This window comes from Phyllobates terribilis, unplaced genomic scaffold (assembly GCF_046119375.1).
Source record: "Phyllobates terribilis strain yellow unplaced genomic scaffold, ASM4611937v1 Scaffold_5__5_contigs__length_657084704, whole genome shotgun sequence".
Lineage (NCBI taxonomy): Eukaryota > Metazoa > Chordata > Amphibia > Anura > Dendrobatidae > Phyllobates > Phyllobates terribilis.
Genome location: NW_027362765.1, coordinates 36,080,151 through 36,101,585, shown reverse-complemented (window position 1 = coordinate 36,101,585; position 21,435 = coordinate 36,080,151). Strand labels below are relative to the sequence as shown.

Below are 21,435 nucleotides of genomic sequence, written 5' to 3'. Positions count from 1 at the left end.
CCAATTGGAAAGAAAAGTAAATGCTCAATCTATGTCTTTTACAGGTTATTTGTTGTATGTGGTCGTGTAGTCTACTTTACTAGTCTATGCTTTTATTAGGGGTGTAACAAAGCTCCCAACTGTCCCAAATACAGTAGAACAGTTGTGATTTAGAGGAGCTCTTCCGTTATCCTGGGGAAGTAAGAGCTATATCCCAACTTTCATACACTTTCTGCAGTCACTGCATGTTGCTGGGTTCATTGCTCAGTTCCTCTTTCTCATTCTCACTGGGAAGAGCCGCATCTCTATTCTTTTTACATACTTACATTCAGTTTATGAACCCATTCTTCTCCCTTTTTCTCTTTTGGAGAAGTTGGGAGGTATCAGTGTACTACCAGATACCAGACCATGAATTGGCTCATACAGTCATGGCCAAAAGTTTTGAGAATGACACCAAAATTATATTTTCACATGATCTGCTGGCCTCTGGTTTTTATTAGTGTTTGTCTGATGTTTATATCACATACAGAAATATAATTGCAATCATATTATGAGTACCAATAGGTTATATTGACCGTTAGAATGAGTTAATGCAGCAAGTCAATATTTGCACTGTTGCCCCTTCTTCTTCAAGACCTCTGTAATTCTCCCTGGCATGCTCTCAGTCAACTTTTGGACCAAATCCTGACTGATAGCAGTCCATTCTTGCATAATCAATGCTTGCATTTTGCCAGAATTTGTTGGTTTTTGTTTGTCCACCCGTCTCTTAATGATTGACCACAAGTTCTCAATGGGATTAAGATCTGGGGAGTTTCCAGGCCATGGACCCAAAATCTCTATGTTTTGTTCCATGAGCCATTTAGTTATCACCTTTGCTTTATGGCAAGGTGCTCCATCATGCTGGAAAAGGCATTGTTGGGCGCCAAACTGCTCTTGGACTGTTGGGAGAAGTTGCTCTTGGAGGACATTCTGGTACCATTCTTTATTCATGGCTGAGTTTTTAGGCAAGACTGTGAGTGAGCCGATTCCCTTGGCTGAGAAGCAACCCCACACATGAATGGTTTCAGGATGCTTTACAGTTGGCATGAGACAAGACTGGTGGTAGCGCTCACCTCTTCTTCTCCGAATAAGCTGTTTTCCAGATGTCCCAAACAATCGAAAATGGGATTCATCAGAGAAAATGACTTTGCCCCAGTCCTCAGCAGTCCATTTCCTGTACCTTTTGCAGAATATCAGTTGGTCCCTGATGTTTTTTCTGGAGAGAAGTGGCTTATTTGCTGCCCTCCTTGAAACCAGCCCTTGCTCAAAGAGTCTCCGCTTCACAGCGCGTGCAAAAGCACTCACACCAGCCTGCTGCCATTCCTGAGCAAGCTCGGCACTGCTGGTAGTCCGATCCCGCAGCTGAAACAGTTTTAAGATACGGTCCTGGCGCTTGCTGGTCTTTCTTGGGCGCCCTGGAGCCTTTTTGACAACAATGGAAGCTCTCTCCTTGAAGTTCTTGATGATGCGATAGATTGTTGACTGAGGTGCAATCTTTTTAGCTGCGATACTCTTCCCTGTTAGGACATTTTTGTGCAGTGCAATGATGGCTGCACGTGTTTCTTTAGAGATAACCATGGTTAACTGAAGAGAAGCAATGATACCAAGAACCAGCCTCCTTTTAAAGTGTCCAGTGATGTCATTCTTACTTAATCATGACTGATTGATCGCCAGCCCTGTCCTCATCAACATCCACACCTGTGTTAATGGATCAATCACTAAAACGATGTTAGCTGCTCCTTTTAAGGCAGGACTGCAATGATGTTGAAATGTGTTTTGGGGGTTAAAGTTCATTTTCTGGGCAAATATTGACTTTGCAAGTACAGTAATTGCTGTTAAGCTGATCACTCTTTGACATTCAGGAGTATATGCAAATTGCCATTACAAAAAATGAAGCAGTAAACTTTGGAAAAATTACTATTTGTCTCATTCTCAATACTTTTGGCCATGACTGTACTGTCCCATGGTGGACTCCTCTACTCTGCAGTTCTAGTAAGGGAGGGACAACGCCTCAATGTCAAAGTGTGAGATGACAGTCTAGTAACAGTCTGTCGGAGTCCTATTTTTTTTTTGCTAGTAGGGCTTACTACACTTTTTTCCAACATAGCTACAGCCTCTGTCAGGGCCTCATAGGTGCTCCAAATAGTACTGTCCCCACCCATCCACCTCTTGTTTACTCTCCCTAACCATTGTTACTCCAGAAGGCCACCATATGTCATCGGCAGTCTCCATACAGACACATATTAAGACTCTCTTCTTCAGATTTATAGTAACCGATTTCTATGTTTGGTTGAGCCACTACGAACTACATTGACGATGAAGAGGATATTACACCTCACCCTAGAGATCCTCTTCCGGCTTACTGGAGAGGTGAGAGATTTTGATGTCGTCACATTACATCATTCTTATCTATGGGAATAACAGATGGACAGAACTGGAGAGATGAGGACTCTGGAAATGTCTGTAGTGAGATTTATTAATGTGTCTCTCCATAACCAGGATTACACAGTAGAGAAGAAGACCTCTAGTGAGCGCTGTCAGGCCCGTGTGTCTGAGAGATGTGGAAGAGCTGTAAGCCCAATCACTGGGCCTTCACCTCACCCCATGATACATAAGGACATCAATGATCAGAAAATCCTAGAACTCACCTACAAGATGATTGAACTGCTGACTGGAGAGGTGACACTGCTGGGAATGCTGGGACATTATACAGTAATGCTATAAAAGGATCGGGGGGATGATGGTATCATTGTATGTGTCAGGTTCCTATAAGGTGTCAGGATGTCACCATCTATTTCTCCATGGAGGAGTGGGAGTATTTAGAAGGACACAAAGATCTGTACAAGGACGTCATGATGGAGGTTTCCTCACCCCTCACATCACCAGGTAATAGACAGGACTAAATACACACTGCCTATAATTATCTGTATGTAAAGAATGAATTCAGTCCCTGTATGTGTTTCCTCCAGTTCTATTCAGTAAGAGGACAACACCAGAGAGATGTCCCCGTCCTCTTCTTCCTCAGGACTGTGAACAAGAAAATCCGAATGTTCTTCTGGATCATCAGGTAGATAGAGAGAAGGTGTCATGAGATCTCCCCTATGATGTGTAGACGACTGTGAAGGTCTTGTGTTCAGTCTTATTTTATCCTCTAGTATTATATGTTTTATACTTGTGTAATGAGAACGGTGAAGATGTCAGGATTAGAGCTGACCATAGATGTGTCTTCTCCATCTGTCTGTGACTTTTACAATATTTGTTTCAGGGTAAAGATCCGACCCATATTAATACTGCAGAGACATATGTGGAGCGTGATGCGCGGTGTGAAGAGGAGATTCATACAGATAACCGTCCTGGTGAGTAATAACCACAAATAAAGAGAAGTCACAAATTCTTCTCAGCCACTGACTGTGGCTGCTTTAGTCCGGCTGTATCACAATCAAGTGGTCACTATTCTTCCACCAGACAACTGCATGCTCCTCTACCCAAAACTGTTATTAGGAAGTCCTTCTGTTGAAGTGAGACCATTTCAGACAGAGCTTACAGCCCCAGAGGATTCCCCTAAGATGCTGACCACTAGCTGCCGAGACCTGGATCCTGCATTGCCAAATGACAGCACATATAGAATGTGATGACAACTTAGAAAATAAATTAAAGAATATTATTATCCTTATGATTGGCCTCTAAGAGAAAGCAGAGTGTTATGATGCTGTTGCCTTCCTAGAATATCTTATTGGATGAATCAACCTTCTCTCTCTTCTGTGCTGCTGAATGGGCTCATATGATCTGTACAAGACCAAGTCCAGTCTTTCTGGCCAAACTTTGCTTTTATGACTGAGTTACCATCCCAAGTTCAGTGAGAGCCAAGTGTGAATTACTGCACAATATCAACACAGTATCATTTTATCCTGACCTTTCAGTTTTTGGGAAAAAAAAAACCAACAAGATTGGGCTAACTTCAAAGAGGTTCATGGTAAACTACACAAAAAAACATTACACCTACAGTACAGACCAAAAGTTTGGACACACCTTCTCATTTAAAGATTTTTCTGTATTTTCATGACTATGAAAATTGTACATTCACACTGAAGGCATCAAAACTATGAATTAACACATGTGGAATTATATACTTAACAAAAAAGTGTGAAACAGCTGAAAATATGTCTTATATTCTAGGTTCTTCAAAGTAGCCACCTTTTGCTTTGATGACTGCTTTGCACACTCTTGGCATTCTCTTGATGAGCTTCAAGAGGTAGTCACCGGAAGTGGTTTTCACTTCACAGGTGTGCCCTGTTAGGTTTAATAAGTGGGATTTCTTGCCTTATAAATGGGGTTGGGACCATCAGTTGTGTTGTGCAGAAGTCTGGTGGATACACAGCTGATAGTCCTACTGAATAGACTGTTAGCTGCTTTTTTCTTGCCATAATACAAATTCTAAGTAAAGAAAAACGAGTGGCCATCATTACTTTAAGAAATGAAGGTCAGTCAGTGCGAAAAATTGGGCAAACTTTGAAAGTGTCCCCAAGTGCAGTTGCAAAAACCATCAAGCGCTACAAAGAAACTGGCTCACATGAGGACCTCCCCAGGAAAGGAAGACCAAGAGTCACCTCTGCTTCTGAGGATAAGTTTATCCGAGTCACCAGCCTCAGAAATCGCAGGTTAACAGCAGCTCAGATTAGAGACCAGGTCAATGCCACACAGAGTTCTAGCAGCAGACACATCTCTTCAACAACTGTTAAGAGGAGACTTTGTGCAGCAGGCTTTCATGGTAAAATAGCTGCTATGAAACCACTGCTAAGGACAGGCAACAAGCAGAAGAGACTTGTTTAGGCTAAAGAACACAAGGAATGGACATTAGACCAGTGGAAATCTGTGCTTTGGTCTGATGAGTCCAAATTTGAGATCTTTGGTTCCAATCACCGTGTCTTTGTGCGACACAGAAAAGATGAACGGATGGACTCTACATGCCTGGTTCCCACTGTGAAGCATGGAGGAGGTGTGATGGTGTGGGGGTGCTTTGCTGGTGACACTGTTGGGGATTTATTCAAAATTGAAGGCATACTGAACCAGCATGGCTACCACAGCATCTTGCAGCGGCATGCTCTTCCATCCAGTTTGCGTTTAGTTGCACCATCATTTACTTTTCCACATGACAATAACCCCAAGCACACCTCCAGTCTGTGTAAGTCTATTTGACCAAGAAAGAGAGTGATGGGGTGCTACGCCAGATGACCTGGCCTCCACAGTCACCAGACCTGAACCCAATCGAGATGGTTTGGGGTGAGCTGGACCGCAGAGTGAAGGCAAAAGGGCCAACAAGTGCTAAGCATCTCTGGGAACTCCTTCAAGATTGTTGGAAGACCATTTCCGGTGACTACCTCTTGAAGCTCATCAAGAGAATGCCAAGAATGTGCAAAGCAGTCATCCAAGCAAAAGGTGGCTACTTTGAAGAACCTAGAATATAAGACATATTTTCGGTTGTTTCACACTTTTTTGTTAAGTATATAATTCCACATATGTTAATTCATAGTTTTGATGCCTTCAGTGTGAATGTACAATTTTCATAGTCATGAAAATACTGAAAAATCTTTAACTGAGAAGGTGTGTCCAAACTTTTGGTCTGTACTGTATGTCATGATATTTCTCTAAGTTGTGAATGGTTAATGACTCCATGTCATAAACACCATTATGTTTTCGATCCTAAGGAATTTGGATTACTGCACAATCTCTCCTGAAATGGGGAGCACTAATACTTTCTGTACCCTTCTAGGCAGGACTCGTAGGAGCTCTTATAGTCCATCATAAGTTAGTACAACTCAGGGTTAGTGTTAACGCTTTTCCCCCCCGAACATATGGTCTTGTTATAGATTTGCATGTTACATGTACAGGTTCTCTATATACAGTGGGAAAAATACGTATTTGATACACTGCCGATTTTGCAAGGTTTACCACCTACAAAGAGTGAAGAGGTCTGTAATTTTTATCGTAGGTACACTTCACCTGTGAGAGACAGAATAAAAAAAATCCAGAAAATCACCTTGTATGATTTTTACATAATTTACATTTTATTGCATGAAATAAGTGCTTGATACAATAGAAAAACAGAACTTAATATTTGGTACAGAGGTCTTTGTTTGCAATTACAGAGGTCAGACGTTTCCTGTAGTTATTGACCAAGTTTGCACACACTGCAGCATGGATTTTGCCCCACTCCTCCATACAGATGTTCTCTAGATCTTTCAGGTTTTGGGCTGTCACTGGGCAACATTGAGTTTCAGCTCCCTCTAAAGATTTTCTATTGGGTTCAGGTCTGGAGACTGGTTAGGCCACTGCAGGACCTTGAAATTCTTCTTACGGAGCAACTTCTTAATTGCCCTGGCTGTGTGTTTTGCGTCATTGTCATGCTGGAAGACCCAGCCATGACCCATCTTGAATGCTCTTTCTGAGGGAAGGAAGTTGTTGGCCTAAATCTCGCGATAGATGACCGCATCCATCCTCCCTTCAATATCGTGCAGTCGTCCTCTCCCCTTTGCAGAAAAGCACCCTCAAAGCATGATGTTTCACCCACCATGCTTCACATTTGGGATGGTGTTCTTGGGGTTGAACTCATTCTTCTTCCTCTAAACACAGCAAGTGGAGTTGATACTAAAAAGCTCTATTTAGTCTCATCTGACCACATGACCTTCTCCCATGCCTCCTCTGGATCATCCAGATGGTCATTGTTGAACTTCAAACAGGCCTGGACATTTTTCTGCCGTGAGCAGTGGGACCTTGCGTGTCCTGCAGGATTTTAATCCATGATGGTATAGTGTGTTACTAACGGTAATGTTTCAGACTGCGGTCTCAGCTCTCTTCAGGTCATTGACCAGGTCCTCCCGTTTAGATCTAGGCTGATTCCTGATCTTTCTCAGAATCATCCTTACCCCACGAGGCGAGTACTTGCATGGAGCTCCACACTGAGGAAGATTGACAGTCATCTTGTGTTTCTTCCATTTTCTAATAATTGTGCCAACAGTTGTTGCCTTCTCACCAAGCTGCTTGCCTATTGTCCTGTAGCTCATCCCAGCCTTGTGCAGGTCTACAATTTTGCCCTTGGTGTCCTTAGACAGCTCTTTGGTCTTGGCCATCGTGGAGAGGTTGGAGTGTCATTGATTGAGTGTGTGGACAGGAGTCTTTTATACTGGTAACGGGTTCAAACAGGTGCAATTAATACAGCTAATGAGTGCAGAGTAGGAGCACTTCTTAAAGAAAAACTAACAGGTCTGTGAGAGCCAGAATTCTTGCTGGTTGGTAGGTGATCAAATACTTATTTCATGAAATAAAATGCAAATTAATTATGTAAAAATCATACAATGTGATTTTCTGGATTTTTTTTTAAGATTCTGTCTCTCACAGTTGAAGTGTACCCACAATAAAAATTACAGATCTCTCCATTCTTTGTAGGTGGGAAAACTTGCAAAATTGGCAATGTATCAAATACTTATTTTCCCCACTGTATGATCTGTTTGAATGTGGTACACAATTCCCTGCTGATCTTTCAAAAAAGGCTTTCATTGCCTATACGGAATGTTAGAAACTTAAATTTAAGACACCTTAGCTCTGGACTGTGTCAAAATGTTTTTTGTATACCAAGAAACTCATCTGACAGAAAATATTGGCCCCTAACATAGTTTAGATTGCTAAGTGCTACCAAGCCCCATACTCTTAAAGTGCACCTGTCAACAGGATTGTGCTTAGTAAAATTGTTGATTAAATCCGTCTAGTGGTTTTTTATAATCTTTATTTTCATTTCTGACATAATGATATGCATGTGCTCTGGTGCTCTCATTATGTATTCATGTATTCCTATTCGGCAAAGGAGAGATGCTACTGTGCATGCGCTGGCCGCCACGGCCATTTTGGTGGAATGTAAATTTCAATATGACACACAATGGTTGAAATGAGTGGAAGCGTGTTTTTGTGGAATGAGTAGAACATTTTATTGGTATTATTTTGAGCTACATAACATTATTTGGTGGTTTTCTACTACAATATTTGGGAGGCAGAATGAACTAAAAGAGTTGAAAATCATGCTCTACTGGATCATTCTATGAGGTCTACTGTTAAAATTGTAAACTGTTTTTGTTTTAGTCAAAGGTAATGGTGGCGCAGATTATTAAATTTTGCAAAGTAACTTGCAATTTATATAGTCATTTTATGTAGAAATGTTTGTCTTTATTCTTGACAGGTGAGAGTACCAAGAGATTAGAGGGACAACTGACATCTTCAATTTTTAAATCAGATGACCTTGATATCACTCAAGATACAATCAAAGTGAATGCCATCATTTCTGATATACCATCATCCTTCCACATAAAAGATTTATCATCGGATCCTTTGAAACATGTCCTATCTTCTGAATCATCACAGAAGATTAAGAAAAAGAAAAGTCCGAAAAGGGCCCAAAAAAATCTAAATGATCTTTCAGCAAAGAATCCATTTTCATGCTCAGAATATGGACCTAAAATTTCCTTAAAAACTTCCTCTACTACAAATCAAAAAAATCACGCAGAGGAGAAAAAATTTTCTTGTTCAGAGTGTGGGAAATGTTTAAGCCAGAAATCAGAGCTTGCTAGACATGAGAAAATTCACACAGCGGAGAAGCCATACCCATGTTCAAAATGTAAAAAATGTTTTGTAGATAAATCAACTTTAGTTAGACACCAGAAAACTCACACAGGAGAGAAGCCATATTCATGTTCAGAATGTGGGAAATGTTTTTCACAAAAATCAGTTATGGTTAAACATCAACAAACTCACACAGGGAACAAACCAGCCTCATGTTCAGAATGTGGGAAATGTTTTGCAGATCAAGCACATCTTGTTAGACATCAGAAAATTCACACAGGGGTGAAGCCATATTCATGTTCAGAATGTGGGAAATGTTTTTCTGAGAAATCAAGTTTGGTTAAACATCAGAGAACTCACACAGGGGAGAAGCCATTTTCATGTTCCAAATGTGAGAAGTGTTTTGTAGATAAATCAAATCTGGTTAGACACCAAAAAATTCACACAGGGGAGAAGCCATATTCATGTTCAGAATGTGGGAAACATTTTGCAATTAGATCAAATCTTGTTAAACACCAGAAGATTCACACAGGGGAAAAGCCTTTTTCATGTTCAGAATGTGGGAAAAGTTTTGCAGAGAAACCACGTCTTATTACACATCAGAAGAAACACACAGGGGAGAAGCCATATTCATGTTCAGAATGTGGGAAATGTTTTACAGAGAAATCAAATTTTGTTTCACATCAGAGAACTCACACAGGTGAGAAACCATTTTCATGTTCAGAATGTGAGAAATGTTTTGTACATAAGTCACAGCTTTTTATACACCAGAGAACTCACACAGAGGAGAAGCTGTATACATGTTCAGAATGTGGAAAATATTTTAACAACAAAACAAAGTTTGTTATACACCAGAGAACTCACACAGGTGAGAAGCCTTTTACATGTTTGGAATGTGGGAAATGTTATGCAGATAAATCAAATCTTGCTGCACATCAGAGAACTCACATAGGAGAGAAGCCATTTTCATGTTCAGAATGCGGGAAATGTTTTACTCTGAAATCAGGTCTTGTTATACATCAGAGAACTCACACAGGGGAGAAGCCTTTTTCATGTTCAGAATGTGCCAAATGTTTTATAATTAAATCACATCTTGTTACACATCAGAGAACTCACACAGCGGAAAAGCCGTATTCTTGTTCAGAATGTGGGAAACATTTTAATCAGAAATCAAATCTTTCTGCACATCAGAGGACTCACACAGGAGAGAAGCCATTTTCATGTTTAGAATGTGGGAAATGTTTTCTAAGTAACTCAAAACTTAATACACACCAGAGAACTCACTCGGGGGAGAAGCCTTTTATATGTTCGGAATGTGGGAAATGTTTTAATGCAAAACCAAATTTTATTAAACACCAGAGAATTCACACAGGGGACAAACCATTTACATGTTCTGAATGTGGAAAATGTTTTACACAGAAAGTAAATCTTGTTAAACACCAGAGAACTCACTCGGGGGAGAAGCCTTTTGCATGTTCAGAATGTGGGAAATGTTTTACAGATAAACCACATCTTGTTAGACACCTGAGAACTCACACAAGTGAAAAGCCATTTTCATGTTTAGAATGTGGGAAATGTTTTTGTCAGAAATCAAAACTTGTTAAACATCAGAGAAATCACTCAGGCGAGAAGCCTTTTACATGTTCAGAGTGTGGGAAATGTCTTACTTCAAAACAAAATCTTGTTAAACACCAGAGAACTCACACAGGGTAGAAGTCTTTTTCATGTTAAAAATGTGGGAAATGTATTACCTACAAATGGCATCTTCTTCAACATCAAAAATCTCACACAAGGTGAAGCTATTATCATACTTTACTTGAGCATCATATTTTGTTGACCATCAAAAAAAACAACAATGGGAAAAAAACAGATATTTTATGGACAAATTGTACAAAAATACCGCATAAATAAAAGTAGTCAACGTAAAGACCAATAAGTAAACAAGAAAGGGAAATAAATTTAGAACTTACATTATAATTAATAATACATCTAAAGGGTAAATAAAAAGCAATTTCCTATTTGTAGTGAATGTTTCACACTGTGATATATCTATATATATATATACAGTGGCATGTAAAAGTTTTTGCACCCCTGCTCAAAATTACTGTTATTGTGAACAGTTAAGCAAGTTGAAGATGAAATTATCTCTAAAAGGCCTAAAGTTAAAGATGACACATTTCTTTTTTATATTAGCCCAAAAAATATATATATATATTTCATTTTTAACATTTTAAAGATCACAAAAAAGGAAAAGGGGCTAATGCAAAAGTTTAGGCACCCTGCATGGTTAGTACCTAGTGGCACCCCCTTTTGAGAGTATCACAACTTGTATACACTTTTTGTGGCCAGCTAAGAGTCTTTCAATTCTTGTTTGAGGGATTTTCATCCATTCTTCCTTGGAAAATTCTTCCAGTTCTGTGAGATTCCTTGGTTGTCTTACATGCATTGCTATTTTGAGGTCTAGCTACAGATTTTCAATGATGTTTAGATGAGGGGACTGTGAGGGCCATTGTAAAATCTTCATCTTGCGCTTTTTCAGGTAGTCTGTTGTGGATTTTGATGAGTGTTTAGGATTATTATCCACTTGTAGCAGCCATCCTCTTTTCAACTTCAGCTTTTTTACAGATGGTGTTATGTTTGCATCAAGAATTTTTTGAAATTTCATTGAACCCATTATTCCCTCTACCCGTGAAATGTTCCCTTTGCCATTGGTCCACAGGACTTGTCTCCAAAATGTATCAGGCTTCTTTAGATGTTTTTTGTTGTTTTGAAGTATTTGCATACTTCTAATGCTGAATTTTATGGCAAGGACGCAGGAGAGGTTTTCTTCTGATGACTCTTCCATGAAGGCCATATTTGTGCAGGTGTCTCTGAACAGTAGAACAATGTTCCACAACTCCAGAGTCTGCTACATTTTTCTGAAGGTCTTTTGCAGTCAAGCGAGGGTTCTTATTTGCCTCTCTAGCAATGCTATGAGCAGCTCTCACTGAAATTTTGCTTGGTCTTCCAGACCTTATTTTGACCTCCACTGTTCCTGTTAATTGCCATTTCTTAGTTACATTTCCAACTGAGGAAAGGGCAACTTGAAAACGCTGCTTTGCTATCTTTTTATAGCCTTCCCTGCTTTGTGGGCCTCCGCCATTTTCATTTTTAGAGTGCTAGGCAGCTGCTTAAAAGAACCCATGGCTGCTGTTTTTGGCACAAGTTTAGAGGAGGATAGGTTTTTATAAAGCTGGGAAATTTGCGTCACCTGGCCTTTCCTAACAATGATGGTGAACAAGCCATAACCTTAACAGGCTAATTAAGGTCTGAAACCTTGGTCAAAGTTATTTGAGCACGCAAATCTCCAAGGGTGCTCAAACTTTTGCATCCAACCATTTTCCAATTTTTATAATGTAAAAGATTAAAAAAAATATATTTTTTGCCTAAAATACAAGGAAATGTGTCATCTTTAACTTTAGGCTTTTTAGAGATTATTTCATCTTCAACTTGCTTAAATATTCACAATGACATTAATTTTGACCAAGAGTGCCCAAACTATTACATACCACTGGACATTATGTGGAGAGAAGTATTGCAACCTCATCTACCCACTACTCCTCCTCCCAAGAAAAAACCTAAAACTCCAGAAAAAAATATTATCTTCCTCTTTTTTTTTATCCTAACTGCCAATGTTAGAGCTCCTCTGCCATTGACTTACTGTTTTATTACAATCCGAAATCTCTGTCTAAACAAGTCTTTCACTTCTCTATACAACAATAATAATAATGCTATTGTCCTTGTTCTTCCATTTTCCAGTAACTTTCATATTTTATATGTGCCAAAATCCAGATTTTCTCAAGAAATTTTTTTCCGAAAGGCCGAGTTCCCTTGTATTGAAGTAACATGTATGTTATTTATACTCACCCCTTTTTTCCAGATTCCATCAAATCATATTAAACATTTTGTGTTGGGTTTTCAGAAATGGGTTTTATCCCAAGTCTTTCTGCTTCCAAAATTTCACACACATTATGAGTGACAAAGCATGGAAGCTGATGAGTCGCCCATTTCATCCAAACCAAGGAAATACTCCGTTTCCAATCCTCCCTGTTTTCTAGACTTTTGGAGATGAAGCATCTTCAGCCTCAGCTCTTTACCTCCACATGAGGTCCTTGAACATTTTCTATTATTGCAAATATTATATTTAGAAGATTGTAATTAGGATATTTGAGAGCACATACAAAATGGTGGGAAGAAAAATGGGGGGAAGAAAAGTCATCTTTTTTTAAATCAGATTTTGTATTATGTATTTTTAAAAATAAATTACAATAATATATCCCCCATCACCCACCTCTCTTCTCCCACTCATAAATGCTGTAGTAAGATTATGTGTATAGAGAACCATGTATAGAAATTTTAGGGCTACAGCAACATCACATATGTTATACAGAAGAATAGCGCTATCTCCATAGTTCTTTATACAATGACATATAGATCAGACAAGGTCCTCATATTTAGGCAGCTTCTATTATTCTCAAACGCTCTTTATGTGAATAAGATCAGGGAGTCTCATTATACCGAGTAGAGAAGCTCCAAGGACAAAGTCCCCGTCTGGTACTAACTAGCACCCCTAACGAAGGTTAGCGCCGAAATGCGCGTTGGTGCTAGCGCCATTACAGCAGGAGGCGCATATGGGTGAATATGATTCTTTGATTACAATGTCCATATATGTAATCCTCATTTACTGACTTCAGTTTTTACTTTTCTTTGTATTACCATAGCCTGGGCTAGTATGTTGCTGTTGAAATGTCATCCCTCTTCCATTGTAAATCATTTGTTGTTCACACACTATTATTCTACATTTATTAGTGTCTCCTCCTGCTGTGTTTCTTGCCCTCTAGTTTCCCCCTATTTTAACATTTGTCTTCTATGTTTTTATTTTTAGCTCAATAGTTTGATTTTGTACCTTTTCTTGGCTGTACACAATCTTTGTAGGTTTTTGTATATTGTGTGTTTTTCAGCCACCTTATTTTTTGTCACATGCATAATTTTTGGACCCATTTTGTTTGCTGCTCCTTTTGTTGATTTCATAAGTGCTGTGGTAAGATTATTTGTATAGAGCCCTCATGTACAGAAATATTAGGGCTACAGATAAAGAAGAATAGCGCTATCTCCATAGTTTTCTGTACAATGACATATAAATCCGACAAGGTCCTCATATTTAGGCAGTTTCTTTTCTACTCAAACGTTCTTTATATGAACAAGATCAGTGAGTCTCATTATACCGAGTAGAGAAGCTCCAGGGTCAAAGACCCCGTCTGGTACTAACACTCTGGAAGCCAGGCTCGGAGTATCCAGCCACGGGGCCTGGATTCTATAATTTTTGCCTCTAGAGTTTCTTTTAGAATAAATCACTTTCTGTAGTAATGACTTTGTTAATCACGTTTTGTAGGAGGGTTCATCTGAATCCATCTAAATGTTATCAATTTATGTGCAAGAAACAATAAACGTCCTACCGCAGTTTTACCACATGTGTCCAGTGTCGGTTCTTCTACATACCCTAATAAGAAAACATGGTGTCTCCAACCAAACCTGCTGGTTATGATTATACAATTGTAATAACTACTCCAAAAAAGTATTCATAATTCCGCAGCACTTGTATAAGATCAGCAGCTTCCACTAAGCAGTTTGGACCTTTGGCCTTATGCCGACCTTGTGGAGAAACAGATGGGTCATATATCCCCTAAGGATAATTAATAATTGTGACAGTCTACAATGTTCCACTAGGGATATAGATGGATGGCTTCACGTATGCTTGTCCATTGGTCTTCAGTAAAAGCCCAATGCCCCTTTCCCGTTTACGCACACTATTCATCTGTTGTATACATTAATGTGATTATATTTTGCATGGATCTCTTAGTCATTTTGGACTGTGCAAGTCATGTCTGATGATAGCTAAATCTCCTCTCATGCGAATAACTTAGGTAGTGTAGTATGAGCAGCGTAGCATTTAGTAATAACCAGCATCACATTTTTGAGTGTAGGTTCATTGCAAGCATTGAGAGGGTTAATAACGGCCGACATTTTACTTTGTTCTGGAAGTGGAGCAGGAGGATTTACTGTTTCTTCATCAGACGATATTACATCTAACTGGAAGCCACTTTGTTGGAGCTTGTCTGAGTTAAGATGCTTAGCTGGAGTCTCCTCAACCTTTCCTAGGATATTGTTGAAGACATGCTGCTATGCCGCGCTGTTTGAATTTGTAAACCGTGATTTCACTCTCTGCAGTGGCGATATTTTTGGAGGTTCACTCTTCTGCTTCCTTACCCCAATCTCACTTGGTTTATGTTCATTTGACAAGTAGTATCACAGAGTGTTAGAATTGTTTGCCAATCTGTATGGAGGTTTTCAGAACTGCTCTTAGGCTGCGAGTACCTCGGCTAAGCTTGACTCTTTCATTTACAGATAATCTTGAAAAAGACCAGTTTTGGAAGAAACATCGATATGTACAGTACAGACCAAAAGTTTGGACACACCTTCTCATTTAAAGATTTTTCTGTATTTTCATGACTATGAAAATTGTACATTCACACTGAAGGCATCAAAACTATGAATTAACACATGTGGAATTATATACTTAACAAAAAAGTGTGAAACAACTGAAAATATGTCTTATATTCTAGGTTCTTCAAAGAAGCCACCTTTTGCTTTGATGACTGCTTTGCACACTCTTGGCATTCTCTTGATGAGCTTCAAGAGGTAGTCATCGGAAATGGTTTTCACTTCACAGGTGTGCCCTGTCAGGTTTAGTAAGTGGTATTTCTTGCCTTATAAATGGGGTTGGGACCATCAGTTGTGTTGTGCAGAAGTCTGGTGGATACACAGCTGATAGTCCTACTGAATAGACTGTTAGAATTTGTATTATGGCAAGAAAAAAGCAGCCAAGTAAAGAAAAACGAGTGGCCATCATTACTTTAAGAAATGAAGGTCAGTCACTGCGAAAAATTGGGAAAACTTTGAAAGTGTCCCCAAGTGCAGTTGCAAAAAACATCAAGCGCTACAAAGAAACTGGCTCACATGAGGACCGCCCCAGGAAAGGAAGACCAAGAGTCACCTCTGTTTCTGAGGATAAGTTTATCCGAGTCACCAGCCTCAGAAATCGCAGGTTAACAGCAGCTCAGATTAGAGTCCAGGTCAATGCCACACTGAGTTCTAGCAGCAGACACATCTCTACAACAACTGTTAAGACCAGACTTTGTGCAGCAGTCCTTCATGGTAAAATAGCTGCTAGGAAACCACTGCTAAGGATAGGCAACAAGCAGAAGAGACTTGTTTGGGCTAAAGAACACAAGGAATGGAGATTAGACCAGTGGAAATCTATGCTTTGGTCTGATGAGTCCAAATTTGAGATCTTTGGTTCCAACCACCGTGTCTTTGTGCGACGCAGAAAAGGTGAACGGATGGACTCTATATGCCTGGTTCCCACCGTGAAGCATGGAGGAGGAGGTTTGATGCTGTGGGGGTGCTTTGCTGGTGACACTGTTGGGGATTGTGATGAAAGCCGGCCGGTGGGTGCAGCTCTCTGGCGCCCCCTTACCTCTCAGGTCAGTCAAGGTACTGCACCTAGAGAAAGTAGTGCCAGGTAGCTGCAACCAGCGCAGGGAACACGGTAGTGTGTTATCCCTTCAACGTCACTAAACCGTAACGTCACTACACAGCACAACTCGCTAGCGCCCTCTTAGCCTCAGGTCAGTCAAGGAACTGCACCTAGGATAAGCGGTCGCCAGGGAGACTGTCCTGTAACCTACTGGGTATCGGGGCCCTCTGTAGTGAGGGCGGTATATATATCTTCCTTGGCCGCGCCAGGAATATATATATATCTGAACCTCCGACCGTCACTACCAGCCTTCCCCAATCCCCAGTTGGTATGCTGCCACCAGTCCCTATTTTAGATATACGCCCAGTCCGTGAATGGGCCTATATCGGGTCAGGAACCAACCCTGGGTAGCGTTTTTGGCTTGAGCCGAGCTCACACGGACGTGCGTTCGTTATGCAGAATAAAAGGCAGGCCCACAATTACTTGAGGTAATTGATTATAATAATACACTAGATACACGATATACAACTAAATATACACAGGTATAAGGTCAGGCTAAACTATACAACAATGGAATACAACACACAGAATCACCACAGCATATCAGTTACCGGTTTCTTGATTTTCTTGTGACGCAGGGAGAGGATTCTGCGATCGCAGGCACGGTTCTTTGTTACAGGCTGAGGCCTACCACCGCATGGTCAAACTGCTCCTCCCCTTGGTGGCCTCAGCTGGTGCTCAGATGTTCAGCACACCACTCTTGGGTCAAGACTGACTTATCTCTTGTCTGTCCTGCTATCTTACCTGCCCTGTCCCGCCCACTGCTGGTGAGGTCAGCTGACTCAGTCTCCACCCTCAGGTCTAACTTCGATCAGAAGCCCAAATTCTATGGAACCCAATAACTTCTTCTGGGATGGTCTCATGATACCCCCAGGGGTTCCCATGGATTCGGGCCGCCGTAACCGACCTTTTGATATCAATTATGATACCATACGGTCCTCAGGAATGGCTCCGCGCTATATCTTGGCTTCCAGAGCACGTACAAACGTCTACCGCGGAGGCTTGTGTGCGCAATGGCTCCGGGACGCCGTGATATTTTTTTATTGGCCCATCCCAAGCAACATGCGTGTACTTTTCATGTTTCTATATCTTATGCCTCCATGCTTGTGACAGACAAAGAAACTAGTCCTATGGGACAAATGGTCAGGTACAGATAGACGAAGCACCCCCCCCTGCTGGCTGTGTTTCCTCTCGAAGTCTTTGAAGCTCCTAGCATTCAAGTGTTAAGTAGGCCCCGGGGCTTCTTATCTTACAGGAGCCTGGATGGGGGGAAACTATCTAGTTGACGTTTTAACAGAAGGTCCCAAGGGTGGGGGCTGCTGAAGTGTGGCCATCCCTGGATATGATTTATCATTACCAAGATGGCGGCTACAGGTTCATCACACCTCCCCCTATACGAGGGCGCGAGGGGGTAGCACATTCCTGTGTTCCCCCGTGCGTCCTTCTGCACCCTCCCCTTGCCGGGATAACCCGTCAGCGTTACCGTGGTCACGGCCTCTTCTGTGGCGAATGGAGAAGTGGTACTGCTGGAGAGCGAGGCTCCAGCGTAGCAACCTGCCATTCGACCCAGAGACCGTGTGTAACCAGCTGAGGGGGTTGTGGTCCGTCTCCACGGTGAAATGGCTCCCGTACAAGTAGGGCTGCAGACGCTGCAGGGCCCATACAATTGCCAGGCATTCTTTTTCCACCGTGGAGTAAGCCACCTCCCGGGGCAGTAGCTTCCTGCTCAGGTACAAGACAGGATGTTCCTGGCCTGTCGTGTTGACCTGACTTAGCACAGCACCGAGGCCAAAGTCACTGGCGTCGGTCTGTACCACAAACGGCCGGTCGAAGTCGGCAGCTTGCAGTACAGGGGAGCTACTTAGGGCGGCTTTGAGTGCCCCGAAAGCTGTCTCGCAGGCGACTGTCCAGTCGACTGCGACGGGCAGCTTCTTCTTGGTGAGGTCCGTCAGGGGCTTGGCCAGGGTGCTATAGTGTGGGACGAACCTCCTATAGTACCCGGCGGTCCCCAAGAAGGACATCACCTGCTGTTTGGTCCTAGGAGTGGGCCAGGATGCGATGGCATCCACTTTCCCAGGTTCTGGCTTCAGAACCCCCCCGCCTACCCGGTGACCCAGGTAGAGGACCTCACTCATGCCCAGCTGGCACTTTTCCGGCTTGATGGTCAAGCCTGCCCGGTGGATCCGACCGAGCACCTGCCGCAGGTGCTCTAGGTGATCCTCCCAAGTGGGACTGAAGACTGCAATATCGTCCAAGTACGCAGCCGCGTACCCTTCAAGTCCCTCAAGCAGCGTATTGACCATCCGCTGAAAAGTGGCAGGGGCATTCTTCATGCCGAATGGCATCACTGTGGACTCGTACAGTCCAAAAGGGGTGATAAAGGCAGAGCGTTCCCTTGCCGCGGGGGTCAGAGGAATCTGCCAGTACCCCCGGCTCAGATCCATGATGGTCAGGTACTTAGCCCCGGCCATCCGATCGAGCAGGTCATCGATGCGTGGTATGGGGAACGCATCGGTGGCCGTTACAGCGTTGAGCCCCCGGTAGTCCACGCAGAACCGTGTAGTTCGGTCCTTCTTTGGTACGAGGACTACAGGCGAGGCCCACGCGCTGCTGGATGCCTGGATCACCCCCAGCTTCAGCATCTCGTCTATCTCTTGGCGCATGTTTCCCTGCACCTCGAAAGAGACCCGATATGCTGAACGCCGGATCGGCGGGTGATCGCCAGTGTCCACGTCGTGGACAGCCATCTCAGTCCTTCCGGGCAGGCTGCTGAACAGCCCCCGGAAGGGGTGCAGGGTGGTCCCCAGCTGGGACCGTTGGTCCTCCGTGAGCTGGTGGCCAACCCCCACATCCTCGATGGACCCACCCGCCTTGGCTTGGGTGAGCAGATCCAGGAGGGTTTCTACCTCTCCTTCCTCGGGAAGGTTGCACACTGGGTGGGCAGTCGCTTCCCGCTCATGATGAGCCTTCATCATGTTCACGTGGAAGGCCTTCCTCCTTCCACGGGCGTGATCCAGGGTGACCAGATAGGTGACGGCATTGAGTTTCTGGTGCACGAAGTAGGGACCTTCCCAGGCTGCCTGAAGCTTGTTCTGTGGTACGGGGACCAGTACCCACACCTTTTGACCCACCTGGTAGGTCCTCTCACAAGCATTCTGGTCGTACCACCGCTTCTGGTCGGCCTGGGCCTGGGCCATATTGTCCTGCACCAGCTTTGCCAAGGCCATCATCCTGTCCCGGTGGCGCACGACATACTCGATGACCGACACCTCGGGGGTGGCCAAATCCCCTTCCCATGCTTCCTTCACCAGAGCCAGGGGGCCCCGTACCCGTCGCCCGTACAGGAGCTCAAAGGGGGAGAACCCCGTTGAGGCCTGCGGAACCTCCCGGTAAGCAAATAGGAGGTGTGGGAGGTAACGCTCCCAGTCTCTCCCGTGGGAGTCGACCAACATCTTAAGCATCTGCTTTAAGGTGCCATTGAACCGCTCACACAGGCCATTAGTCTGTGGGTGATACGGGCTGGCCACCAGATGTTGCACCTGCATTTGCTTACAGAGGGACTCCATCAGCCGCGACATGAACTGGGTCCCTCGGTCGGTGAGCATTTCTTGGGGGAAACCCACTCTGGAGAAGATCTCCAGTAAGGCGGTAGCCACCTTGTCGGCCCGAATGGACGACAAAGCTACCGCTTCCGGGTACCGGGTGGCATAGTCCACTACCGTGAGTATGAAGCATTTCCCGGAGTGGCTGGGAGTGGACAGAGGTCCAATAAGATCCACAGCGACCCTCGAGAAAGGCTCTTCGATGATTGGCAGAGTTACCAGTGGGGCTTTGGGGCGCGGCCCCGCCTTCCCCACCCTCTGACAGGTGTCACACGAACGGCAGTAGGCACCCACCGCGGCTCCCATCCCAGGCCAGTAGAAATGCTGAGCTATCCTGGCCTTGGTTTTAGCGATCCCTAGGTGTCCGGCCATCGGAATCTCGTGTGCGATCCGCAACAATTCCGCCCTGAACGGATAGGGTACCACTAACTGTCGGTCCCTGGGCCACGCCTCCGGTGAACCCTGCTGGACCGTTACCCGGTACAGCCGTCCCTGGTCCCAGACCACACGCTCGCAGTCTGACTCCATGGGAGGCTGTGCCGCCTGTTCCTTGAGAGCTTTCAGGCTGTCGTCTGCTTCCAACGCAGCCTGAAATTCCTGACTTGATGTGGCCAGAATCGACGAAACTGCCACATCCTCCGTCAGCCCCTCCGGGCATGTCACCTGGCCGCTGTCTGACCCGGCAGACACTTGGTCAGAAGTGGGGAAGCCGTCGGACCTCTGCAAGGCTCCTTGGGCTCCGACGCTCCCACTCCTGGTGACAGCGGCTATGACCGCTGTGACCGTGGGTAGTGCCTGCTTCCCCTCTGTTTCTGACCAAGCCGCCCGATCAGGCAGGCTTCCTAGGCCTTTGGACATCTCGGATGTGGGGAACTCCTGCCCTGGGGTCTTACCTGGCGGCTCCTCTCTTGGGACACCCCCACCTCCCATGGCCTGTTCCTCCCCCTGCAGTGGGCCTATACTCAGCAGCCTGGATACCCCTGGGAGCCCTACACTGCCGGTAGCTGCCCCCCTCTCCATCCCTGAGCTTCCCTCTACAGAATCCTGCCCGCCCCCTCCCTCACCGGAGGACAAGAGGTCACGGCACGCCGGCTGAGCACCTCTGCGGGCATCCCCACACTCCCCACCTGCTTTCACTAACCCTGTTTGTGTTGTGTCTGTGCAGGTGTTACCCTCAGGTTTCACTCCCTCCTCCTCAGCAGGACACACACTACATACAACATGGTTGGCATTAGCAGCAGACAAATCAATACACTCTTGGGGGGCCGAACTTGGGGGTTCAGAGGGTACATACTGCGATACTAGACGCCCCAAGTCGGTCCCTAATAAAACATTTGCGGGAATATTTGGCGTTACTCCCACCTCCCGCATCCCCCTTCCGGCACCCCAGTCCAAATACACCATGGCAACGGGAAGTGCCGGCTCCACGCCTCCAACCCCGGAGACGGAAAGAGTCTTTCCTGGTACCAAGTCCTGGGGGGACACCACCTCAGGCCGTACCAGTGTTCGTTCAGCGCCCGTGTCCCGCAGTCCCATGACCGCAGAACGGCCTATGGTGACGGGTTGGATGTT

The 21,435-nt window shown here is 44.0% G+C and overlaps 2 protein-coding genes across 2 annotated transcripts in view; both read left to right on the top strand.

Annotated features, from left to right (window-relative positions):
* LOC141270616 (uncharacterized) overlaps positions 1-14,117 on the top strand; it is a 49,688-nt gene extending 35,571 nt beyond the window's left edge. Inside the window, exons 6-11 of the mRNA XM_073680686.1 lie at positions 2,281-2,388; positions 2,518-2,697; positions 2,781-2,904; positions 2,988-3,085; positions 3,284-3,374; positions 8,246-14,117. Coding sequence (XP_073536787.1) covers positions 2,281-2,388; positions 2,518-2,697; positions 2,781-2,904; positions 2,988-3,085; positions 3,284-3,374; positions 8,246-10,338 — 2,694 coding nt within the window. The 3' untranslated portion in view covers positions 10,339-14,117. The remainder of the gene's footprint in view (positions 1-2,280; positions 2,389-2,517; positions 2,698-2,780; positions 2,905-2,987; positions 3,086-3,283; positions 3,375-8,245) is intronic.
* LOC141270645 (uncharacterized) overlaps positions 1-21,435 on the top strand; it is a 327,734-nt gene that overhangs the window by 72,134 nt on the left and 234,165 nt on the right. The gene's annotated exons all lie outside the window — the stretch shown is intronic.